The sequence below is a fragment of the Eulemur rufifrons genome, chromosome 1, assembly GCF_041146395.1.
Source record: "Eulemur rufifrons isolate Redbay chromosome 1, OSU_ERuf_1, whole genome shotgun sequence".
Classification (NCBI taxonomy): domain Eukaryota; kingdom Metazoa; phylum Chordata; class Mammalia; order Primates; family Lemuridae; genus Eulemur; species Eulemur rufifrons.
The window spans coordinates 8,959,331-8,986,472 of NC_090983.1; the positions used below are offsets into that span (position 1 = coordinate 8,959,331).

General features: G+C 35.0%; 1 protein-coding gene across 27 annotated transcripts in view; it reads left to right on the top strand.

Moving 5' to 3' along the window:
- TRIP12 (thyroid hormone receptor interactor 12) overlaps positions 1–27,142 on the top strand; it is a 152,754-nt gene that overhangs the window by 95,311 nt on the left and 30,301 nt on the right. For 14 of the 27 annotated variants that reach the window (XM_069472832.1, XM_069472588.1, XM_069473143.1 and 11 more), the window contains 18 exons: positions 3,963–4,111; positions 7,065–7,100; positions 7,180–7,275; positions 8,101–8,193; positions 8,394–8,555; positions 10,217–10,285; positions 10,380–10,545; positions 12,792–12,909; positions 13,028–13,184; positions 15,013–15,166; positions 16,288–16,516; positions 16,822–16,940; positions 19,572–19,779; positions 22,468–22,568; positions 22,798–22,972; positions 24,085–24,226; positions 25,117–25,308; positions 26,507–26,658. In XM_069472832.1, the coding sequence (XP_069328933.1) occupies positions 3,963–4,111; positions 7,065–7,100; positions 7,180–7,275; positions 8,101–8,193; positions 8,394–8,555; positions 10,217–10,285; positions 10,380–10,545; positions 12,792–12,909; positions 13,028–13,184; positions 15,013–15,166; positions 16,288–16,516; positions 16,822–16,940; positions 19,572–19,779; positions 22,468–22,568; positions 22,798–22,972; positions 24,085–24,226; positions 25,117–25,308; positions 26,507–26,658 (2,518 nt within the window). Of the gene's footprint in view, positions 1–3,962; positions 4,112–7,064; positions 7,101–7,179; positions 7,276–8,100; positions 8,194–8,393; positions 8,556–10,216; positions 10,286–10,379; positions 10,546–12,791; positions 12,910–13,027; positions 13,188–15,012; positions 15,167–16,287; positions 16,517–16,821; positions 16,941–19,571; positions 19,780–22,467; positions 22,569–22,797; positions 22,973–24,084; positions 24,227–25,116; positions 25,309–26,506; positions 26,659–27,142 lie in introns of all 27 variants that reach the window. The other 13 variants (XM_069472186.1, XM_069473068.1, XM_069473543.1 and 10 more) reach the window with 3 other exon arrangements.

The following is a 27,142-nucleotide window of genomic DNA, read 5'->3' on the forward strand; positions in this document are numbered from 1 at the left end:
GTTCTTTGTTGAAATTCTGTATATTCTTAATAATTTTGTCCATCTTTGCTTATATTTTTAATACACTAATCATACTTATAAGATAGTTGTCTTTTAATTCTAGAAGTGTTGGTCTGCTTTTAATGTCTTTTTTTGCCTCTTCATGCTCAGTCCCATATTCCGGCCTCTTCATAAGATCTAGTAATTATTAGATTATATGCTGGACATTTTGTGTAAAAGAACTGAGTGGTTCAGATGATATTTTCTGCTAGTGATGGTTTCCTTTTTTTCTTTATTAAACATAAAGGAAAGGTTCCAGAGCTGATCACTTTAACTCCAGTGAGGACTTCAGCTTGTTTTGACCAGAGTTGCAATTTTGGTATGACTGATTTACCTTTGGCGGAACCCTGTTTTCTTGTTGTGGCCCTCCCAGGATTTTGACTGAGTCCTTTGCAAATCTGTGTCTCCTCAGACTTAAATAATGAAGCAACTTCAAAATATGACAGATGTCTTCGGAGGTTGGTTGCTGGCTGTGTGTGTTTGAGGCAAGCCTTCTCTCTCTATTAGAACTTTGCTTTCTAAGCACTATGAGACTGCAGGAGATTTTATTCCGTCTTAACAAAACTTCTTAGCCTCTAGCTTTTTTCACAGTCCCAGAACTCAGCAAATGTCTGATGGGGCTATTTCAATCCAGCACATTAGACTCCTGTGATTCCCTATTATGCGGTGAGTTTCTCTTTCTCTTTCATATCAAGAGCCAGAGGCCGGGCGCGGTGGCTCACGCCTGTAATCCTAGCACTCTGGGAGGCCGAGGCGGGTGGATCGCTCAAGGTCAGGAGTTCGAGACCAGCCTGAGCAATGAGCGAGACCTCGTCTCTACTAAAAATAGAAAGAAATTATCTGGCCAACTAAAATATATATAGAAAAAAAAAAAATTAGCCGGGCATGGTGGCGCATGCCTGTTGTCCCAGCTACTCGGGAGGCTGAGGCAGTAGGATTGCTTAAGCCCAGGTGTTTGAGGTTGCTGTGAGCTAGGCTGACGCCACGGCACTCACTCTAGCCTGGGCAACAAAGCGACACTCTGTCTCAAAAAAAAAAAAAAAAAAAAAAAAGAGCCAGAAAATGACTGCCCCAAGAGTCAAATCCAGCCTCCTGCTTGTTTCGTTTTATTTGTTTGTTTATTTGAGACAGGATCTCACTGGGTCTCCTGGGCTTAAATGCAGTAGTGTCATCATAGCTCACTGCAACCTTAAACTCTTGGGCTCAAATGATCCTCCTGCTTTAGCCTCCTGAGTAGCTTGGACTACAGGTGTGTGCCACCATGCCCTGCTAAATTTTTAATTTTTTGTAGCGCCAGGGTCTCACTGTGTTTCCCAGACTGGTCTATAGAATCCCTAGGCTCAAGTGATCCTCCTGCCTTAGTCTTCCAAAGTGCTGGGATTACAGGTGTGAACCACAACACCTGGGCCCCTGCTAATTTTTGTACAGCCTATGAATTAAAAATAACTTTTCCATTTTTAAATGGTTGAAACGATCTTTAAAGAGTATTGTTTTGTGACATATGAAAAGTGAATGGAGGTAAAATTTCAGTGTCTATATAAAGTTTTATTGGAATATAACCACATTCATTTGTTCTTATAAATCTTACTGTTTATGGCTGCTTTCCAGCTACAGTAGCAGAGTTGAGTAGTTGCGGTAGAGACCATGTGGCTTGGAAAACCCAAAATAATTATTATCTGGCCCTTGACAGAAAATATTTGCCTGCTAATCCCTGATCTACAATAATGTCTCTCAGAGTGTGGTCTGTGGACTCTTAGGATGGTTCCTGAGACCTTTACATGAAATCTGTAATGTCAAAACTAATAATAATAGTTATGAAGATTATTTCTTTTCCACTCTTTGATGTCTGAACTGATAGTGCAAAAGAAGTGGTGGGTAAAATAGCTGCTACCTTGACAAAAATCAAAGCGGTGGCACGAAACTCTACTAGTAGTAATTGTATTCAGTGTCATATACTCCTAGTAAAAATAATTCCATCTTTACTTAAAGATGCCTGTAATGAAACACAGTTAATTTAATTAGGTCTTTACTACTAAGGACATATCTTTTTAATAATCTTTGTAGCAGGTGGGGTGGCTCATGCCTGTAATCCTAGAAGTTTGGAAGGCTGAGGAGGGAGAAGTGCTTAGGCCAAGAGTTCAAGACCAACCTGGCAACATAGTGAGACTCTGTCTCCTCAAAAAATTTTGAAAATTAATTGGGTATAGTGGCATGTGTATGTATAGATAGTCGTAGCTACTCAGGAGGCTGAGGCAGGAGGATCACTGAGCCCATGAGTTTGAGGCTGTGGCGAGCTATGCTTGAGCTACTGTACTCTAGCCTGGGTAAAAAAATGAGACCCTGTCTCTTAAAAAATAAAAATAAAAATCATTGTGACAAAAGGCCCGTTTTTTAAATATGCAGTTGACCTTCGAACATCACGGTCCATGTATATGTGGATTTTTTTCAATAAATACGGTTGGCCCTTCTTATTGGAGAGTTCCATATCCACAACCAAATGTGGATCAATGTTTATAAAATTTCTATCCAGTGATATAAGTGTCAGTTTTTCCTGTTTTAGGTGGTTATGCTATTAGGACATACTTGATAACTGTTTTATCCCTTTAAAGTGAAGTTAGAAGCAACTGAGGATTCTTTTGCTTTCACTACTTTTCATTAAATTTTTTTTCTTCCACGTTATTTCAGCACAAAAATGGTAAACCTATATTATTGATATTATTTAGTTTAAACTTTTTAAAATGGTGTGTATCTAAACTTGACTTTTTTGCAGTACATTTTTGGAGGAACTTTTAATTATGGTGCAAGTTAGGTAAGCAGCTATAGTTATGGAATGCATTAGTCACAGTCTTAAATATTAGAGAAGTCTTCCATGGGTCACCATGTGCCCTGGTGAGAGCTTTCTGCCCCCAGGAATATCAGTGAAGCTTAATAGAAATAAAAAACTTCAGGTTTTATGTATATTCCACATTCATTGACAGTTTCCAAACATATATCCCATTTCTGTGCATTTCAATACTTAGTGATATGAGAATGGAAAAATCCAATACACAAAGAGTCCCTAACTTGACAATATGTAAGAAGAAAAAGGGATTGGAAGTAACATCAAGTATAAGTTTGGTAAGCATTAATTGAGTTAATCATGGTTTCCAATAGGGAGGCGTTCATAAAAATGAAACACTTTTATAGACTTTATTTTTGAGTGTCTTGTTCTGCTTAACAATAACTTACTTTTCTGTGGTAGTTGAGTCTTAGTGTATTTCAGTTGTTTGTGTAACAGCCTTACTGTATTTCAGATATTTGGATAACGGAATTGAGTCTTAAAAGTAGAAATGCTCCAATAGCCAGCATTTGCGCATGAAATGAGAGCAGATATAAGGGCCTAATAGTTTTGCTGTTGTTACAGAATACTTAATTCTTTGAACCTATTTTGTTAGGCACATTGTTCTGTTTGTTTTTATTTCTTTGCCCTTTCGCTGTTAACCGAATTCCATTTACTCTGGTGCGGGTATTTAGAGGTATATAACATTTCTTTGAAGTCTGGGCATCATAGTTTAACAAGTTTTTGTTATTACAGAAAGCTTTTGCTCACTTTGTGTATTTCCTTAAAAACATATGTTAAAGCTTTCAGTTCATATTAGTGTTGTGGATATAATTTTTTGGTTTTGCTTTTAAAAACCAGTCAATTTCTCTCAATTAAAAAGACCAAACAGAAGTAACTGTGAGATCAAGTTAATGCGGAGCTGATCCAACTAATTTAATTCTGCCCTGAATATGTCGGCAGCATGTCTTGACCCTAGTATAGACCTGGCCTTTAACTGGGATCCAAGGAAGATCATCAGCCAGTTATCATTTAGAGTCACTCCTTATACCTAGTAATAATTTTCTTAAATGTTTAAAAATAATGATTTCTTTTTTCTCTGAAGGTTCTAAAGCCCAGCAACTACTGCAAGGACTACAAGCCAGTGATGAAAGCCAGCAGCTTCAGGCAGTTATTGAAATGTGTCAGTTATTGGTCATGGGAAATGAGGAGACATTGGGAGGGTTTCCTGTCAAGAGTGTTGTTCCAGCTTTGGTAAGCATAGAGTTGTCTCCTCTTCTTATCTCAGTTGTCCTCCTAATGCTGCTGATTTTTTACTGAATCTATGATTATTATAATTGTGATTTTTTTTTTTTTTTTTCTTTTTGAGACAGAGTCTCACTCTGTTGCTCGGGCTAGAGTGCCGTGGCATCAGCCTAGCTCACAGCAACCTCAAACTCCTGGGCTTAACCAATCCTCCTGCCTCAGCCTCCCTAGTATCTGGGACTACAGGCATGTACCACCATGCCTGGCAAATTTTTTTCTGTATATATTTTTAGCTGTCAAGGTCATTTCTTTCTATTGTTAGTAGAGACGGGGTCTCGCTCTTATTCAGGCTGGTCCCAAACTCCTGACTTTGAGCGATCCTCCCACCTCAGCCTCCCAGATGTAATTGTGAATTTTAAAACATGATAGAACTACGAGGAGGTTGTGGCTTGGTGCTTTTATTTCATGCTTACAGATGTTGTGAAGTGACTGCTAATGATGAGTTAGTAAATTTTCTGAGCTATTTTTTTGATGCATGATCATCTGATTTTTGACACTCAAATACTGGTTGTAAGTTGTTTGCCTCAGCAGTTATACCTTGACTCTTACCATGTAAAGAGTGCATGTTTCTCTTTCAACTTGCTAATCATGGGGCAGTAGTATGAAGCAGCTTACTTTGGGTTATCTTTGTGGGCCAGAAAGATTTTATGTTTGGTAAGTGTGTGCATGGGAAAACCACTCAAGCCAGTATACCATGTGGCTCCTTCCAGTTTAAAAGGTTTTATGTTAAGCAAGAAAAAAAAAAGAGAAGTCATTTAAATGGCTTTTTAACACAGTTGTGACTTGATATTTTGATATTAGAGATTTATAAACAGCTTAATTTAATGCTAAGCTTTTTAATGTGGCAACAGGAAGAAAAATTGCCATTACCATACGTATATAGGTACCTTAGAATAAACTGGCTTTTAAGTAATTTTCTTAGTGCAAAAGTAAAGAAATTGACTATAAGATTGAAATTTAAGTCCAAATCAAATACTGACAAAAGATTAACATAAACCTCACTATTACATTTATAGCATATTTTCTCCCAGAAATTATTAATTAAATTCTATATAAGTCTTTTTCAATATCCAATAAAGGTGTCAAAAAATGAAGGTTGATATACCAGATTGTGTCATTTGATCACATTATCGAGTTATAGAGAGAGCTGAGCAAAGAAAGGCCTGTAGAATGCAAGGTGACACAATCTTCATTCTGCCTATTCTTGTTGGTTGGTTCAGCTCTGGCAGGGTTTGATAAAAGATAGATCCAGTTCTTCACCTTTTGCCAGTCAGACCTCCAGATAATAAAGCCGGGTTCTCAAGTCTTATTGGTTCCATTCTGGTAAACTATTTGTATGTAACTTTCTGAATGTTTTATGACAACAATACTGGCCTTTATACTTTCAGATTTTGCTTATGTTAATTCACAGATTGCTGATTTGTTCAATAGCTGGCTTCTGTCACCTCAATTAAACTTTTTTTTGTTGTTCATTAAAAAATAAATAACAAAGAATTGGGCCTATTCTATTTACAGTTAAAATTTAGTGTTTGTTAGTTAAATAAGGAAGGCATTAAGTCTAGGCAGAAATGATGACACATAATCTAGTTTGCTTAACTTGATGGTTAGTTGATTAGATTTAAGTACATAATTGACTTGCACAAGTGTTGGCTCATGCCAACAATGGCTGTCGTAAAGGAGTTGTCCAGATTTATCTTTTGTCACAATATATTGTTAATATATGTTCATCACAGTACACTTGTGTGATCATAAATAGTCATATTTGGTGAAAGTGAATCTGTTTACAACAATCCTTTCCAAACATGGCTTTATGAGGTTCATTCTGTCTTAAGAATTGGGGATCTTTTAAGGTGACGCTCCTTTAAAATTCAACTAAGTGTTTTAAGTGGCTGATTATATGTAATTTGAAGCAGAGTTTTGTTTGATCTTGAGATTGAGTGTTTATATGTTTGTGGTTTTTTTGTTTTTTGTTTTTGTTTTTTTTAACAAAAAATAGTTCTCAAGACTTCTGGTGTATGGATATACTTTCCCCAGCATATTTCAGAACTGAGAAGACACGCAAATGAATATTGTATTAGAATATCCTATGGCTTTTATCATAGTTATACATTTAATTGAAGGGTACCTTACAGTTTCAATTCAGCGCATTTAAAAATTTCCATTGAACTTGAAAACAGTGAATGACTGTCTTCCCCTCCAAGAAGGAAATTTCTTTGACTCAGCTGCTTCAGGAGGATGGAGTATAAAAACGTGGCAGTTTTGCATTACCTTGTTAGAGAAACTGGCTAGAATCTGTTTTAAGGTTTTTCCACAAGAAAAACTAAAATAAAATCACAAATTTAGACTGTCATGCAAATGTGGAGTAATTGTATAAATTTGGCTTTTAATTAGTGCTTAATTAGTTTCTCATGTGATCAAGCTTGTGTTTAAAATCCTTTTATTGTATAGTTACAGTTGAGTTAAATGGTGCTAATCTTTTTTAGAGAAGCTTGTTCACCACAGTTGAAGTGATGGTCCTGAATCTTTGATAACAATTGTTACCAAATGTCAATGCATTGCTGGTCCTGTTCATTTATGTATCCAGTATTTTTTGACACTAATAAGTCCTCAGTGATAATGTTAATGGACTACTGAAGAGGCTTTTATATCTACCAAAGGGGTTGGTTGGAAGCAACAAGGCAGCTTTGGTTTTGACTTGGATTGTGATGTGATGGCAATCTAGCAGCCTGTGAGGAATACCGTCCTAAGTCTAATCATTTCTTGTGTATGCATGCTAGGTTTTATCTTTTGTGATAAAAGTCTTGAATAATACTTTCCATTTCATTTGAAGTGGAAAAAGAAGAAATACTAGGATTTTTGTCTAAGAATATAGCTTCTCTAATATACTTTATCTTTTTAACAGATAACTTTACTGCAGATGGAGCATAATTTTGATATTGTAAGTATAGACTAAATTTTTTATAACACTCTAAATTTACATTTTGAGTTTTTATTGAGTAAAATCCATTCTTTTCCAGATGAACCATGCTTGTCGAGCCTTAACATACATGATGGAAGCACTTCCTCGATCATCTGCTGTTGTAGTAGATGCTATTCCTGTCTTTTTAGAAAAGGTAATCCTACTTTTGCCCAACTTACTTTCCCCAGCTTGTTCAAAAGTAGACATGGGGAGTCAAGTTTAGAACTCTTGAATTTCGTCTTCCATTATCTAACTAAGTATATTTTTTAGCCAAAATTTTAAGAAAATATGTCATGTTCAGCAGACCAGTAGTTTGAACTTGAAGCTAATAAATCATTTATAGAATCGGCCCAGCTTTATACTTAATATCTTTCAGACAAGAACTTAATGCGCTTGATTAAAAGTAATCTTATTTCTAGAAAACATCACAGTGAGGTTGGATAGCTATTTATATACTCATTGTATAGCTGGAAAGGTTGAGACAAAGTGCCCTGCTCAAGGTCATAAAGTTGAGTCACTGGAGAAAGGAAATTTTTTCATGTGGTCTGTGGTAGCTTGTGTTTTTGGTCTGTCTTATGGACCCTTTTACTTTTTAAATGTGCAGTAAAATTTGCTTCATCTGATAAACTTGGAATATGGCATAAAATTTAAAACCTGATTTTTAAAATTTGTTATGTAAAACAACACATTTTAAATACAAGATTTAAAGTTATGTAATTGGGTTTGTTTTTTTTTTCTATGTAGAACATATTTTTCAGCATCTTAAAACAGAATAAAGTAGTTTGATGGAAACTTTATTGGCTTTACCTTATAGCTTAAGCTCCTAAGTTACTTATTTCCTATGGTGGGTTTCATGTTAGACACAGTGTAGATTGATGGAAATTAGACATATAAAATATCTTCTGCATGTTTGTTTATTAAGAAGATAAGTTAGTAGAGAATAATTTAAATGAGAACCTTAACCTATTTATGTTTTCAGCTGCAAGTTATTCAGTGTATTGACGTGGCAGAACAGGCCTTAACTGCCTTGGAGATGTTGTCACGGAGACACAGTAAAGCCATTCTACAGGCGGTAAGTGTTGTTACCAAAGGGAGTATGTTTCATTTAATGTTGGATTTTAAATCCACCTTTGTTACTAGCCCCTTAATTGCGGTCTCTGAAAGGTACACATGTCCTTTGCAAGGTGATTTGCTAGACATTTTTGGAGTTAATTTTTTTTTTTATTACTGAGAAAGGATTTTTCTTCACCTTAACAGTTTTCTATATTTTAGGGTGGTTTGGCAGACTGCTTGCTGTACCTAGAATTCTTCAGCATAAATGCCCAAAGAAATGCACTAGCAATTGCAGCCAATTGCTGCCAGAGTATCACACCAGATGAATTTCATTTTGTGGCAGATTCCCTCCCATTGCTTACCCAAAGGCTTACCCATCAGGTAAAATATGAACCTATTTTGTGTGTCATAAACATTTTTATTACTCTTTAAAAAATGATAATTTCAATTAGTGTTTTAAATCTTCCAGGTGAATATATGTAATTGAAAGTGTTCTGATTAATGTTTTTTCCTGTTTTACACAGTCATGGACCACATAGGTTATGTTATAAAATTTTGGTGGGTTTACCCAAATAAACAGTAATTTATATGTTTGGTATTTTCAGCTATTTAGACTTTAAGGGATGCCTGTTATTTCAGTATTGAGTGTTTACTATGTGATATGATCAGAATTTCCTTTTGGAAAGATTACCCTTTCTTGAAGGGCATTGGAATTGACAGATGGGAACCAGGAGGGTAAGGGTTAAGATCAGAAGAAAGACTAGACTGTGTCCCAAATAGACATGAAAAGTATAATCAGGGGCTGTCTGGGGTTGGAAAAGGGTAAGAGCAATTATCTAGGAGGTAGAATCAATGGACCTGGCAATGTAGGATGAAAATCGGGGGTTATGGGGCTGGGCCAGAGGACAGATCGTGAAGTAAGCTTCAAGGTTACGGAGAAATTAATATAAATTAATATTGTAAAGTGTTGTTGCTAAAGAGATTTTAAAAAATCTAGCTTTAAAATTGCCATGACAAAGTGTGTTTAAAACTTTGGGGAAATTGGGTACGTGAAATATTTTTAAGCAAATAGGGGATTTTTGTAAGATTTAAGTAATGATTATTTGGTCACCCTGGAGGAATTTGCTTCTAAAATGAGCAAGACAAAGTAGTGCCATTCATTTTTCTAAACTTATTTTTAAAAATATAGTGGACCTAGATAATCTTTTTGTATGATAAAAATATGTTCTCTAAGTTCATCGTGATAATCAGTAACATATGATGTTCTTTTTAAAGAAATAAGATATAAGAATCAGAAGTTAAATAGTTGGCCACTGTTTGTAGCACTGTTGCTAGATTTATGTAGTGGAAACAAAGGTTTAAATTATTCTCCTTTTTACAAAAGCAAGTCTAGTTTTTACATATGAAGTCCACTTATAAATTAGGAAAAAACAAGGTCTGTCAAAACACTTGTTTAGCCAGTAAAATATTCTTTTTCTTACTATGAAGATTACTTCAAATGTTTTCTCAATGAGGCCACTCTATTGTTTTTATAGTGAATATAGCAAATCATTTTTATAGTGAATCTTTCTAGATTATTTTTATAGTGAAGACACAAATCTGTGCCCTACTTGAAATATTATATCAATAAATTTCTGGTTCACATACCTATACTTCACTATTCTGACTTTTTAGTATATACATGTTTAAACATTTTAACACTTTTAAAGGAAAGTAGGATATTTATCTTTTCTTTAGTATAACATTTGTTTAGGCATTGAGATTATATAAGCACAATAGTTGTTCTTCCTTTTCTATATATTTGCATTTATCCATTGGGGCCTTTATGGAGGAGAGAGGTTGTTCAATTGGTATGATTCTCTTTGCTTTGTAATTGTGATATTACTGACTGCACTTTGCTTAGGCCCATTTGCATTTTCAAAGCTCACATTTACTAGTTGAACTTGCCTTAAATTTGGGATTAGGAAGAAGATAAAGTAGTGATGTATCTCAGAGAAAAAAGTTTTCTATTAATAAACTTTATTTTTCTTTATAAAAAATAGGACAAAAAGTCAGTGGAAAGCACTTGCCTTTGTTTTGCACGTCTAGTGGACAACTTCCAGCATGAGGAGGTAAGCATTTACTTACTCTTTTGTTGTATTTTTATGAAGCTGTTGAATTACTGAATCATGATGTAACAATTTCTTTTTTCTTGTGTTTGTGTAGAATTTACTCCAGCAGGTTGCTTCCAAAGATCTGCTTACAAATGTTCAACAGCTGTTGGTAGTGACTCCACCAATTTTAAGTTCTGGGATGTTTATTATGGTGGTTCGAATGTTTTCCCTGATGTGTTCCAACTGTCCAACTTTAGCTGTTCAACTCATGAAGCAAAGTAAGTGCTATTTTATTATTCTGCTTTATGCAGGAAAAGTAGCTTGTTGGTTCTTCATTAATAAATAATATAGTCATCATAAGCCAAGCAAGTAGAACAGATCACAGATATCATAGGCACTGGATGGTGAAGAAGAAAAATGTTAATATGTAATAAATTTGTGTTGGGACAGTATATTAATGTTTCTAATGTACAGTTTTTATGTATATGTTAAAAGTTTACTCTTGGTGGTTCTAGGGCTAATGACCCAAGATCATTGATTTTTATACAATGTTAATTACGTACTGATCCTTCATTAGGAGAATTCTGGGTTTTATGTTATCAGTAACCACTTGTCTTTAGTGGATAGCTGGTCTTTTCTGCCTATGTTAAATTTTGTAGCAGTTTATCTGATTCCAGAATGCTTTCCTCCCTTAAAAAGTTGGAACTTATTTATGCTGATGATTGTCTCTGATGTTTGCTAATTTGGTACTTCTAAACCTTTTCCAACCTTACCCAATGTACAGAAAATACAATTTTATTGCACTGCTTTTGCAGTTTGATCAGCCCTCTCTGAAACCTTAGACTTCACAAGTTAATGTCTTAGAATGGTGGGGCTTCAGAAACATCTATGTTATGATTATTTCTAGTAGATCAATTTTGCCTGGAACATCCATAATTATGGGTCATTTCATACCCATAATTCTAACCTCTGAGAATGTTACGTTGGGGGAGTCAGTGATGATATTCACTGATAAAGGAGCATTTGGTCTCAATGTCTCAGAAAGTATATATAGCAGCATAATATTTTTATATTCGAGAAACTCAGTTGTATGTTTAATTGCATTTCTTATGAATTAATGCATTGGTACAGAACTTTGTAGAAAACCAGAGTTGTTGAGGTGATCATTCGGAAAGATTCCTCTTAAAGCATTGAGTCTTTCCCAAATTTGGTATTCAGAGAAGAGTTTTGAGTATGTCATGAAGTGCTCTCTGCCTAAATAAATAAGATTGAGAAAAGTCCAACTCCTTCTTGATTAGTAACAATATACTTTATTTAATTAAAATCCTTAGGAGCTCTTTGACCTTTGCTTAGCTCAACATTTCCTGAAGTTGGAGTACAGATGACCTCTTGTTACTATATATCTTGTTACATACAGCATATCCCTAAGCACCAATTTTGGGAAATTGCTGCCTTTTGTTTGTTTCAGCAATTTGAGTTTTTTTTCTTTTAATATGATGAATGTTTTCACCTCTTTTGCATCTTCCAGGAAGTTTGCTGCATATTTATCTTAAGGAGGCCACTGTAGTTTTTCTACAATAATATCTCAAAGGAAACATGGACCTCTTCCTAATCTCCATTTCATTGTCATCCTCTGATTTCTTTTTAAAAAATTATCCTTTTAATGTGCTATTCCATGTATTCACATTTCTTGATAAAGTTGGCAAAACTAATTTTTAAAAAATTTTAATCACTATTTGTGAAATTTCTATGAGGAAGGGATTTAACTATCTACATCTCTCTGTTATCCCTGGTAGCATAACTTACTGATTATTGACAAAACATAATGTTTATGTAGGATATATTTTACACATGTATAATATTTATAGTACAGACGCATAATACCACAACCAACAAAGACCCAGTTCTGTGTTTTGGTTTCAGCTATTAGAGTGACTAAACTATAGAGACCAGGAGCTCCTTCCATTCACAGTTCCTTTACGTTCCAGTAATTATTATGGATAATTCCCCAGAAACTGAAGTCTTGGCATGGGAACTTATGGTAGAGAATACTTTAATGATCTTTGTATCAAGTTGGCATGCTATCAGTTGTCACATAGGTAATGGTTTCCCTGATCAAAATATGTCAGATCCAGATGCTTTTAAATTGCTATATTTTATCATGTTTTATGCACCTTTTCAGTATATTTGAATCGAAGACAAATTTGAATTGAGGTATATGGAAAGCACTTTTGTATAAATTAAATACTCCTTAAGGAAAATAATAAGATTCCTAAAGTTTCTGGAAGTCAGAAGTAATTATAATTAGTTGAGTGAAGTCCTCAGAAAGATACTGTTAAATTCTACATGAATTTCTTTTTAGATTTTTATTACAGCTCTTTTGGGTTTTTTACTTTAATTTCTATATTGTGTTACTTTATAAAATGTTAATTCTGATTATTTTTCCTCCAGGGAATGTTTGGTTTTTAAATAAGGTATTATAACTAATTTAATAGGCTTTTGTTTTTTGTTATTGGTTTTACAGACATTGCAGAAACACTTCACTTCCTCCTGTGTGGTGCCTCCAATGGAAGCTGTCAGGAACAGATTGATCTTGTTCCACGAAGTCCTCAAGAACTGTATGAACTGACATCTCTGATTTGGTAAAGATTGGGCTTATAATAACCTGTGGTTCATGTGAGGTTATTTTTCTTTAGAAACCTAACATTACTAATAGTTCACAAAGCTACTTACTAAAATAATTGTACTTCTTGTTTTCAGTGAACTTATGCCATGTTTACCAAAAGAAGGCATTTTTGCAGTCGATACCATGTTGAAGAAGGGAAATGCGCAGAACACAGATGGTGCAATATGGCAGTGGCGTGATGACCGAGGCCTCTGGCATCCCTATAACAGGATTGACAGCCGGATCATTGAGGTAGTAGTTTCATCGTACCGTTTAAATAAGTCTATTTTGGTGGGAGAGTGGGTGTAGGGATGGAATGGGAGGTGGATATGTGTACTTGTAATATGCTCAGTTTTGAATTAACTCAAGATTCTCTCATTTTGTCTCCTGAGAACAAGGTCCTCATTTCTGTTCAGGTCAGAAAACATGATGTTCTAGTCCTGCTTCTGCTGCTAAGTACCTGGTTGACTTGGAGAAAGTAATTTAAGTTCTTTGTTCCATAGTTTCCTCATTTCTGAAAGGAAACATTGGAGGAGTTAAGCTATGTGTTTCCAAAACATATCTGTCTTCTATCTCCTATCCAAAAGAAATCTTGCACAAGCAAAGATTTAGATAAAAATAGCTTCTTAATACTTTTTAAGAGTAAAAACATTGAAACAAATATCTCACTCTATGTGAATGAAAAAGTAAATTGTGATTACATGTATTGGCTTGAAATAGTCCAAATAATAATGGGATAAACTTTAATGACATAAAGGGGGATATGATTATTGAAAAACACAACATACAAAATTATGTGAATCTTATGGGAACTCAGCAAAATAAGTGAAAGATGAGTAATATAAAGGAGAGGAATACACCGAAATATGAATAGTGATTTTCTGTGCTAGTTTTGTGTGATTTTAATTTTTATTTCCATACTTACTAGGTTTGCACTGAAATATTTTTAAAAAATTAAATCAGCATATTTGCCCTAGCTTATGAAGTGTTGGTTACTGCATTGAGAATACTGTCCATCATTTACTAATATTTTCAATATATAAGATACTTGTAAGTGATAATATATTTTCTAATTTCAACCTTTGGTATTAGAATTTCTTTAGCGCAGCACACTTCTTGAACAGACATTCTTTAATGATGTCTTCCACCAGTTTCTAAAAATGAATTTTTGAAAAAATTTTGTACCATTGGTTTAATGTTATAAAATTGAGAGTTCTTAAGATGAAATCTAAATGCAGAGCCAGCTTTTATGAGGAAGCTGACTTTGGTCTTTTGTGTATTGTTAGCCTTAGCATATAAGCAAGCAGGCCAAGTCTACTAATGATCCTGGTTTTGAACTCTTAGCATTCTTCTTTTTAACATTTTCCTGATCATTGCATCTTCACCATTAGCTTAGTCTCTAGTATATGCTGAGGGTTTTGTCCTCCATTCAGCCTAGGAGTTCCATAAATTGGACTCTGTAAAATAAATATTCTGCCGCTTCTATAGGCTGTCTAAAATCAAGCAAACTGTGTTACTCAAACTCTCTCAATTTAGATATTTCTGTATATTGTATGTAATCCTGATAGTGAATCTCATTAGTTCATTTGCGTCTCTTTCAATCTTAAAGTTGTCTTTGCTTATTAAGGACAATTTTATAGGATTATTTTGCTTAAAGGAGGATCTCGATGGGTTGCTAAGAACCCATCATGTAAATGTTTTTAATCTAAGAATCCTAAGATATGTGGCTAACAAATTTTTTTCTATCAGCAACGCCTTAAAAGTTTTCGTAGTACAAATGGTATCATCTTCATGTCAATGATGCATGTATGACTGGATCTTTGAGGATTTTACTTGGATTTATGTCTGTGGGTGCCTGATAGGGCCTGAGGTGTATCTCTTTGTTTAATTAAAATTGATTTATTGAATGAATGAGTTTTGTCATATCTACACTATTAAATTATACATATGCTGTTACTTTGCCATCTAAGGCCTGATGAAATAAGTATGTAAGATAGCATTTATGGAAGGTCCCCACTGTGTCTTAAGGTAATATATTTCTCCATGTTTATATTCAAGGTTTCTCTCTCTTTGCTCTCAGGCAGCCCATCAGGTCGGTGAGGATGAGATAAGCTTGTCCACTCTGGGACGAGTTTATACTATTGATTTTAATTCTATGCAGCAAATCAATGAGGACACGGGAACAGCACGTGCCATTCAGAGAAAACCTAACCCCTTAGCCAATACTAACACTAGTAAGTACCTTCTGAGTTGAAATTAGTACTGTATTGTCATGTGGATAATATTTTCTATTTGCGTAATTGTTGATTCATTGATTATCCTTTTAAACTTAAGACAATTGCATAACAGTAATTAGTTTTTTTGGTGGTTGCATTTTTTTTTTTTTTTTTCTTTTTTTTTTTAAAGTCCTGTTCCTTCATTGACAAAAGACCCAGTGTTACCTACCAGGTATCTTCTCCAAGATTTTTTACTAATGTGATGTCCTGGGACACAGCTTAATAAGATTGGCTCATGCAGATCCATCCACTCATTAGTTCTTTCCAGACTTTCATTGTATACCTTGCTGCCAAAATTCTCTTTAACTAATGAAGAACGGATGATAGTGATTTTTTCCCCCCCGACATTTATCTTTCCCTCAGAGATTTAGTCCATTGCTTTTACTTCTCTTGTTTAGAGCACAGAGATCAGCATACTTTACCTGAAAAGGGCCAGATGGTAAATATTTTAGGTTTTGTAATTCATGTAAGTCTATACTCACCGCTGCCATTGTAGCTCTAAAGCAGCCATATACAACATGTAAAGACATTCACATGGTTGTGTTCTAATAAAATGTCATTTACAAAAACAAGTGGTGGGCTGGATTGGGCTTGTGAACCATACTTTGCCAACCCCTGGTCACATATTATGATCACTTACATCAACTACCCTTTCCCTACAACTGATGCCACTAAGCAAAGTGGCAGAATTACCTTGTTTATCCAGTTCACATGACTTCTGCCTAAATACTATCCATTTCTTGAACGCTGCTTAGTTGGTTAGTACTGAAATTTCCCCAATATTTCATTGAATATATATTAATAAAATAAAGTACAGTGTGGTGATATCTCATTATCTTTAGCTGACCAGAATGGTTAGTGGTTTTCTAGCTGGCTGAATTTTATCTTAATGACACCTTTAGCATTTTTGTAAACCCTAGTTGATCACATTAGATAAGTTAATTTGTTTTATAACAAAAAAAATTTTTAGTAGCATTTTCAATAATTGCATTGACATGAATACTTTATGTTTTTTATTGTGTTTCTAAAGTCTGTCACTTCAAAATTGTCTTTTTTTTTTTTTTTAATATGTATAACAGGTGGATATTCAGAGTTAAAGAAGGATGATGCTCGAGCACAGCTTATGAAAGAGGATCCGGAACTGGCTAAGTCTTTTATTAAGACATTATTTGGTGTTCTTTATGAAGTGTATAGTTCCTCAGCAGGACCTGCAGTCAGACATAAGTGCCTTAGAGCAATTCTTAGGATAATTTATTTTGCGGATGCCGAACTTCTGAAGGATGTTCTGAAAAATCATGCTGTTTCAAGGTGTGTTCATGAATATAGTAAAAACATTTTAGAAATTCAAGTCTGCAAGTAATTTCAGAAATATCTAAAGTAATAATACAGGAAAATATGCATACAAGTTTGGAGTATCTTGAGCCCTTTTTTGGTCTATTTATATTCACACACAGCTTTTATAAAATATAAAAGTTGAGCCTTTATGAAAAATTTTTGTTTTAATGGAATGATTTCACAATGAAAATATTTTGTTCTGAAATTTAAAGTAGTATGGCCAAAAATAATTATCAAATTCAAGCCAAGTTTTATATACAAATGCTTTCTTTTTTTAGTCACATTGCTTCCATGCTATCAAGCCAAGACCTGAAGATAGTAGTTGGAGCACTTCAGATGGCAGAAATCTTAATGCAGAAGTTACCTGATATTTTTAGTGTTTACTTCAGAAGAGAAGGTAATGTCATTCATGGTAGTAAATTAATGGTCCTTTAGATAACACTTCGATAGAAATATAGTTTTAATCTAAGAACAGAAACTTTTAGCTTTTCTTATTATGACATTTACATGCCTATAGCTCAGGTGTACGAAGAGTGTGTCTTTTATGTGAATCTCACACAACCTATTAATAATACAAGTTGTGTGAGATTCACTATCAATTGATGAATACTTATTAAGTTTCAATGATTTAAGTGTTTGCAGGCCAGAAGCAATCGTGGACTTTGTGTGTGTGTGTGTGTGTGTGTGTGTGTATGTATATGTATATACATATGTAATATAAAGATTCCTTCAGTAAAAGTCAGAAATTGCTTTCTTTCCCAGTAAATCATATCAGTAGATCAGAGCACTTCTAATGTTAGAGGAATTATTTTATCCTTTATTGAGCACATAATTAACTATTTCAAGGCTTAGAACAATCTTCCAGAATGCAATTCATAGGTCTTCAATTTAAGGCATTTGATTGTCAAAATCAACGTAGGAGACATGGTACTTTCCATTCTCTTTTTGAAGACTTTAAAAATGAAACTGTTTAGCTCATTCAGGTGTTTTGTATTTTCTAAACCTGTCAAAATATTATCTAATTGATCAGGAAGTTCGTTCTTAACAGAAATCTCTTTATGGCTCGTCTGGTCTTTTAGGGTACTAAGGTCTTGTGGGGATTTGCAAAATAATTCTATTTTCCCCTCAAGAAATCTTTAGCTTTATCTTCATTCTTACAGGCAATCCTAGTTCTTTCTGCATATGATCTGTTTTCTCCTCTTTTGATCACCTTTTCTTACATTGGATCTTTATCTCTTCCTATCTTGGGAATGTAATAGATGTGCTAATATAGTATTGAACAAAATGGAAAGAGGTTTCTGCCATTTAAAATTCATTTTGCTCAAGTAACAAGTTTTTTTAATCCAACAATACATATTTATATGAAAGAAAGCAAAATTCCTCCATTTCCCAAAGATAACTGTTGTTAAGACATCAGGTATATTAAAAATAGGCATTTTCTGAACTCATACAAATATCTTTTATTTATATATAATATAGTTTCCTTCTATTTGTTATGCTTTTCTGGTTTGAAGTATATCAGAATCACTTTCTTTTCAGAGTGGCTTTTTTTTTTTTATTTCGATAGGATCAACTATGCCTTCAGATAAATTTCCCGCCACCAAATAATTATGTAGCTTATACATTATGATGTTTATGCCAAAATCTTGATTAATTCTGCTTTGCATCTAGCTAGGTCTTGCTGTTCTTTCAAGTCTCAGCTTAAATGTCACTTTTCTCTGAAGATCTTGTCTTACCTCTAGATTTACCTCTGGATTTGGTGTTAGATCCTCTCACTGTAAGCTCCAGCAGTGCAGTATTTTATTTCTTATAAACACATCACTCTTTATTGTAATTTCTTATAAAATGTATCTTTCTAACTAGTCAGTAAGTCCCCTGAGTGCATTGCCTTGTCCCTTTCCTTATTTTTAGTACCTAGTACAGCCTGGCATATAATTACATCAAATAGTATTTGTGGAACACACACTACAAGTTTGAATTCATTGTGGCTTTTTTTTTGTTTTGTTTTTAAGCAGTTTGCTTTTACTATCTTTTTTCTTTTTTTTTTTTAAAGAATCTGAAGGAGATCCATACTCTTCCTCAGAAAACTGTGAATGTGTGGACATTACTTCACATAAATTCGTCCACCGGTTTGCCATAGATTTTACCCAGACTGATAGACACACACCTTTGTATACAATTGATAGTTCACCCTTTCATGTACAGACCCTCCTGTGATTCTAGCCCAGATAAGAACCTCTGCCTCAGAGATTACTCACATTTATCTCTTCTTACACACCTCCAAGAATGTGACAGTCACCACTTTTCAATAGCTGGTGTTTTCTTTTTTGGTAGTGGTGTTACTGTGATCTTGTAATTTTGTAGCCCTTGAAGTTAACCAATGATTCTAGGTCTTTTTCTCCCCTTCTAGCTCTCACACCACAAGGTGCATAATTGTATTTCTGTAATTGATTATTGTTCTTATAATGAGTATTTTGTACTTTGAATAGGACTTTGTGACCTTGTTAAATTTCATATGATCTGGTTTTGAAGATTAGAGAACGTATAAATATTTTTCTTTAACATTGAATTTTCATTTTCTTTCTCTGATTTAAGTCAAGTTGAAAACTCTGGCTCCTAATTTTTTTTCCCTGTTTGCCGGCTATTTTTTAGTCATTCTCTATATTATATCAGTGTTATTTGGGGATTTTGTAATGACAAGGAGGCAGTCAGTCCTGTCTCCTGATTAACACATTAACTGCCTTATGAATTACTTTTGAGCCTGGGGCCTCATGAAGCATACATAATTCATGTCTCTTCACCTTGGGAGCGAGCCACAAGAACTGTTTTTCAAGTTGCATATAACTCACACGTAAAAAGCAAAAAAAAAAAAAAAAATTTTTTTTTTCTGTAAATTAGAAAGGGTAGTTTTGTCTTCAAAGTTTTTATTCTATTTTCATAATAAAGCACTGATCCCAAAGAAAAAAATTTTTTTTCTAGCGTGGCAGTGTGTTAAAACTGACTTCTTTTCATCTCTGTTACCATAAAGGTGTAATGCATCAAGTAAAACACTTAGCAGAATCAGAGTCTTTGCTGACAAGTCCACCAAAGGCGTGTACGAATGGGTCAGGATCCTTGGGATCCACAACATCAGTCAGCAGTGGAACGGCCACAGCTGCCACTAACGCCGCAGCTGACTTGGGATCACCTAGCTTGCAGCACGGTAGAGATGATTCTTTAGATCTCAGCCCTCAAGGGTAAGTGAGAGTTTTCTTGTGCTTTTTATGCTCTTTGCCTTTAGCTCTGCTTTAGTGGGTAAGTCCTCATATAGAGAGTGAAATGGTAAAATATTAGAGTGTACCTTTTATATTTTTCCATCTGTATTTCGTTAGATGTTTGATGGAAATGGGAAGAAAACATTTATCGGAAACCTACTGTATTGGGCTGTGTTTAGGAACTACAAGAGACACATGCCATTTTCATTGATACATAAGGGAAGTAAGGCTGAGAAACACTGGTGACTTGCACAGTGATGCATGCTTATGTTACAGATGCAGGATTTGAGTGTTCATTTCTGATTCCGTAATCTTTTGATTATTATATTACTGCATACATATCGCCTCTGATACACTTTTGAGATATCCAGATATTGATTTGGTGGAAAACATTAAAAATTAGAAGATTTAGAATATGGAGGCAAACAAACCCCTGATTTGCCATTTACCCTTTTGGAGGGATGGTAGAAGAAAGGGGAGAAGGTCTTGTTCTGTTTCCCAGGAGGCTGGGGTGCAGTGGCATAATCATAGCTCACAGTCACTTGAAACTTCTGTGCTCAAGTGATCCTCCCACCTCAGCCTCCCCAGGTAGCTAGGACAACAGGTGTGTGCCCCAATGCCCAGCTAATTTTTTTTTTTTTTTTTTTTTGAGACAGAGTCTCACTCTGTTGCCCAGGCTAGAGTGAGTGCCGTGGCGTCAGCCTAGCTCACAGCAACCTCAAACTCCTGAGCTGAAGCGATCCTCCTGTCTCAGCCTCCCGAGTAGCTGGGACTACAGGCATGCACCACCATGCCCGGCTAATTTTTTCTATATATATTTTTAGCTGTCCATATAATTTCTTTCTATTTTTAGTAGAGATGGGGTCTCGTTCTTGCTCAGGCTGGTCTCGAACTCCTGAGCTCAAACGATCCGCCCACCTCGGCCTCCCAGAGTGCTAGGATTACAGGCGTGAGCCACCGCGCCCGGCCTAATTTTTTAAAATTTTTTATAGAGATGGAACTTCACTAAGTTGCCCAGGCTCATCTTGATCTCTAGGCCTCAAGTGATCCTCCTACCATGACCTCCCAAAGTGCTGGGATTATAGGCGTGAGCTACCACGCCTGGCCCCATTTATCTTTAATTGGCAAATGGGAGCAAATACTTTGCTTTTCATAAAGGAAAATGAGAGTTCTTAAGAAAATTTTCTGCTGTTTTTTATTTATTAGCTTTTAATCTGTGTTATATTGTGTTACTAAGAATGTTACCAAACCCTCATATTTGTTTTCATTTTGTTATTTGAAACAAATCACACTCTAAAAGTGTTTTTGTTTCTTTGCTGTTAAGAACTTAATATTGCTAGGTGAATAGTACATGATGATCCAAAATCTGTTCTGAAATTCAGAATGTACTTAATGCAGTATTCCTTTTTGATCCTCTTAAGCTGAGAAGTAGATCTTGGTAAAGCATAATAATAATCAACAAGTAGGTTCCAACCATTTAATCCTCTAAACTGCAGGGTAGCATTGTCTTTAGCAAGTAGCCAGCTAGGGGAGGAAGGATAGCTGCTTTTGGTATCACCTGGTGGCAGTTGTCCATTCTAGCTTAAATATGAATTTTGGCAGTTCTAGGACTTGTGGCAAACTGGAACTTCTGGCAAAATGACTGTTATTTTAGCAAGTTGCTGAGTTTAGGTGGTACCCATGTCATCTGACCAGTCTGAGGAGATTGGACTTGGAGAATTCTGGGGCCTCCACTTCCTGATTCTAAGGTTATGTTTGTCTGCCATTTAACCTTCCATCCTTGCCATCCTCTTTACTTCCTTCCCAGCCTCATGCCCCCTAGCTGCTGTAGTAACCCTAAGTAATTGCAGGGTTCTACTGTATAATGCAGGCATGGTACCCGAGACATCATAGATACTCAGTGAATTTCAGGGAACTGTGATGCAGTTCAGACAAAAGCAGTATTTCATCTTTTCCATCTTATGTAGCTTTGTCATTCTAAGAATCTATTACTATTTCAAACTATTTCTAGTGTTAAGAACATAAGCTACAGATGTTCCGTTTAATCTGTGATTCTGATTCAAAATAGGTTACTCACACTGTCACTCACTAGATTTATATGTAGGTTAAAGGCCTACGAAATTGTTTATAAATGTATTCATTTAGGATGTTACTGCCATTGCCACACCATGAAATTTTTTAGGTAGTATTTTGTAAGTAGTTTGGAAAATGCTTTGATAATATGAACACTAAGTGCTTGTGTATATTTTAATTGTTGCTGTTTAGGTTAGGACAGAAATATGGTACTCATATTTAACATACTCTTTCTAGTTGGTGAATACTCAGTTTTTTTTATCTTGGTTCTTTGTGTTGTGTATTTGCTTTATGTACTTTCTGTATTACATAAAAAAGTTGAACACACAGAATTAACTATCCTATTTGGTTTTATTTTGAGTAGTTCACTATAGTCAAATAGCTAGTTATTTTCCGAACTAATCATTTCCTGTGTCTGTACACCTCTAGAACGTAACTGGCACAGAGTCAGTGTTAAATAAATAATCACTAAAAGAAAAATGCTGTTATAACATTTTGTAACTCATTGTTTCTGCCATTTTAGCTTGCTTTTTCAATGAGTGAAGATATAAATCAGTGGTAATTACTAAACTTATTCCATATTTTCCCATGTGATAGTCGGTTAAGTGATGTTCTAAAGAGAAAACGACTACCAAAACGAGGGCCGAGAAGGCCAAAGTACTCACCTCCAAGAGATGATGACAAAGTAGACAATCAAGGTAATCCTTTTGATGAAACTATGGGGAGTTAAAGGGGAAAGTGATCACAGTTGCAGAAATATACTTTGTTAAAACTGCCAGTAGCTCTTAAAGTATGCCTGGGTTTCCTAAGTTTCCTAAGGACATAGTGTTCTTAATTCCTTCTTTTACTATGTTAAAACTGTGAATCAATTGTTTTTCATCAATTGTGCTAAAATGATTTAACTGTAGTTCTCCTTTCTTTTCATAGCTAAAAGCCCTACCACTACCCAGTCACCTAAGTCTTCGTTCTTGGCAAGCTTGAATCCAAAAACATGGGGACGGTTAAGTGCACAGTCCAACAGCAACAACATTGAGCCAGCACGAACTGCCGGAGTTAGTGGTCTTGCCAGGGCTGCCTCAAAGGACACCATATCCAATAATAGGTGAAGTAGGGGGAAGTCTGTGTTGCTTATATTCCCATATCCTAAACACTTATTTCAGCCAGCACATTTATTGTATGGAGATGATACATGGGCACAGAACTTCCATTTGTTCTCAGAAGTGGCATATCTCAAAGATGAGGTAGATACTCAATTCGTGAACCCTGCATCTGGCTTCGTCCTAAGTTCTAGTCTTATATTTTAAAGCTCCTTGCAACATATTTAACTGAAAATCATATATGTTCAAATCAGTCAAATTATGTTCCCCATGGAAGCTGTTCCTCAGTTCTACTAGGAAAAGCTGACATTTTTCTGTCCACACCCACGCATATTTATGATAAAATTTCTCTACCCATTACAGTGAAACATTCGGATTTTAGAGGAGGGCCTTTTTTTAAAAAAAAAACTTGGAGCTCTATCAGCTAAACAATTTCACACCAACTTACAGCTTTTAAAGTCCTTGGGAATTACATTTTGTGAGGTTTTTTTGGGGTGGAGGTGGCTCTGGATGTAACATCCCAACTTGGATCATTTCCTTCGCAAATAAGTTTTGAAAAATCAAATGCCATTGGGAAAACATGATTTTTGGTTTGGTTGGTGGTGGTTCTGAATTTCAGTTAATAAAAATAATATGTGTATTTCTGAAGCTATCAGTATTTGTAATTTAAATAGGTGGGTTTCATTCATAATAGCTTATCACGCACCTAACATGTGCATGTTTCTTCTCTATAGTTCTTCACTTCTCCAGGGAACACAAGTAAAAGACAATGTAGATATGTCTGCACTTTAGAAAACAGTCATGTAAAATTGCATTTGGGTGAACACTTAGGACACTGTTAAATTGTAGGGTTCTAAGAAATTAGAACATTTTGTTTACTATTCATGTAATGACCCTGAAAGGTATTTTAAATACCTGAACAATTCTCTGGGTACATCTTAGCCCATTTTTAAAGCGAAATTTAATTTGGTTAATATGGAATCTGAATGTACTAATCTATAAGCAATAGACCAGAAATGGTTTTAAATGTAGCAGCTATTTATCTTGGTCAGAAATTATGATTGAGATCCTTTTTACATGCACTGAGACTTCAACATCTCCTTTTTCTTACTTGTAGAGAGAAAATTAAAGGTTGGATTAAGGAGCAGGCACATAAATTTGTCGAGCGTTATTTCAGTTCTGAGAATATGGATGGAAGCAACCCTGCACTGAATGTCCTTCAGAGACTTTGTGCTGCAACCGAACAACTCAACCTCCAGGTGCTATGTCCAGCGCATCTTGCTGGTTCTTCTCGGGCTCTTCCGGCATCTCTTTAGTCTTTTTACTCCTTTCCGTGGTGACTGTAGCTTTCCATAGATTTAGCTGTCATAGATTAATTAACTTTCTTATCCCACATGGACGTTTGGTGCTGACATTTCTACTACTTGTCCCTTGGCTGTCAGGTTTCATCATTCTATCATTAAATGTACAACAGATCGTCTTTGACTTTCTTTCCTTCATGTTCCATATTTCTTGACAAATGAAGAGACTTGAGAAATGTCCATAACCTCAAGCACATCTCTTTTCTAAGTCCTCTTCAACTGTAGGTGTTAAGAGTTGATAGGCCTCTCCTTAACCCTTCTCCCCATGCAGTCTCATTGTATTAAGAGAATCTGGAGGTTTAATAAGCCTTTTATGTTTTATCTGATTCTGTCTCTCTCTCTCTTTTTTTTGTTACGTTTTTGATGTACCTTGACAATTTTGGTAGTACATGTTTTCCAAGAAATTGTTCATTTTATTGAGATTTTGAATGTATAAGTTTAAAGCTAAGCCTTGTATTCTTTTATCTGGTATTATAGTCCCTTATTCTTTGATTGTATTCTCATCTGCTGACAAAAAAAATTTCTTTTAAACAAGCAACATTGGTTGAATGTGAAGATTTGTTTTCTTATGTTATTATGGATACCTGTTTTTTTAGTCATGAAATATTGACCATTATTGTATGCATATAGGAACATATTTTTAAAGGATTTACTAAGAATATACCACTCCCTATCCCTCTTTTTTAAAGGCGTTGAGGATGTCTTTTGTTTTGGGAGAGGAATGTGAATTGTGCCTGTAGTAAATGCTGTTTAAATAATTATAGAAATACCCTTCACAACTCTTTCAGGTGGATGGTGGAGCTGAGTGCCTTGTAGAAATCCGTAGCATAGTCTCAGAGTCAGATGTTTCATCATTTGAAATCCAACATAGTGGATTTGTGAAGCAGCTGTTGCTTTATTTGACATCTAAAAGTGAAAAGGATGCTGTGAGCAGAGAGATCAGATTAAAGAGATTCCTCCATGTATTTTTTTCTTCTCCGGTAAGTTATCTAATAAAGCTGTGTATCTTATTATAAGAATTAGTGTTCACTAATGCATATATTTTTGTCCCAGTAGTTGTTTCCAGTAGGTGTTTGTCAGGATATTGAGGGAAAATTTCTGGTTTGCTTACGGACAGTTGGATTCCTTGAACTTCTGTATATCAAAGTAAATAGTAAAACAATGAAAGAGTGATTTAATGAAGCCCACGCCACAGTTTCTGTGGTGGAAGTATCTATTCACAATAGTTGTTTTTAAACATACTGTCATATCTTCTTTTAGGGAACTAGGCAGGCATAGCATAGCTATAGACGTACAATAGAGGAGACATGTTTCTATTTTGTATATAAAACACAGTCCTAACAATTCCATTCAGGGGTACTTAATCACCATTCGTAATGTGGATTACAAGGCCAGGAACCACAGAGTATCTCCCTTCCTTTACTCTCAATGGTGAGAACAACAGGGTAATCACTCATGGATGCTTGACTTAACAATATTCCTCTTGTTTTACAACTGCTTAAGAGAAGGCATCCCTTGGGAAGTTTCTTTCTGGATTATCTGTGTAATAGGGTTAAGGATAACTCTCCTATGTATTAGCAATACTACTTTACCATGCCCTTGCAGTATTCATGGGCATTTGAGTACTGCTTGAATTATTCTAATTTGTAGGGGTACCTGAAGCAGAGTTGATATTTATTGGAGATTCATTAGATGTGTGACAGTATTGGATATAGCTTTATACCATGCTTAAAATTATGTGGCAGTCTTCAATCTCTTACCTGAAACACCTGCCTGGGGTCTGCAGTACGTTTAATATCCCTGGTGGATTCTAAACACTCTATAATCATATGCATTAAATACTTTTACAGCAAAATATATGAATATTTTTACTAAAATAGGAATAAAGACTATGAATAGCCTCATGTCTGTTTGGGCTAGATTTTGCTACCAAATGACTTGTGTTTTCATAGCCTTTTGAATTTAAGAATTATGAATAAGAGATTGTGGGCTGTACGAAGAAGTCTTTTATGGAAATAATATGTTTGAAAACGTTGTTCCAGCCAAACCTGTCATAAAAGATAAAAATGAATAGATGAATGATTCTCTTTTGTAGAATTACTTATTAAATTTTCTTGTTGAAGAGTGTTCCATTTTCAGAAGGCCTTGCTTAACCTGTTGATTTATTTATAACTTTAGCTTCCTGGAGAAGAGCCCATTGGAAGAGTAGAACCAGTGGGTAATGCACCTTTGTTGGCATTAGTTCACAAGATGAACAACTGCCTCAGCCAGATGGAACAATTTCCAGTAAAAGTGCATGATTTCCCTAGTGGAAATGGTACAGGAGGCAGGTAAGGACCATTGCTGGGGTATGCCCTTGCCACTGGACTTTGGTGCTTAATTTCATTGAGGTAAAGTGGCAAGAGGTCTGGTAAAGCCTTGTTGTACTCTAAGAACATTCAGCTATAATGACTTAGAAATTGAGTACTGTAAAGAATAAATCAAATGCTTTTTAAGTTTAAAATCATACCTTAAACAGGATGTTCTGAAAATATATAACCCAGTGATTATGTTGGCACCTTGTAATAGGCTTAGTTTTCCTTAAGTTGATATACTTTAACATATAAAGTTTCTCAAAGAACTTTATACACGCAGATAATAAAATGTTTACATTCTGTGCAATGTGATTTCGTATGTCAAATAAATGGTTATAATAAGTAGTTGTATTTTGATGAGTTTGAACAAGTATTTTAAACTTTCACTAATTTAATAAAAGTTTCTATTTTTTTTTCAGTAATAGTTTTAGAGACTTGTGCTACGAGAAGGAATTAATTG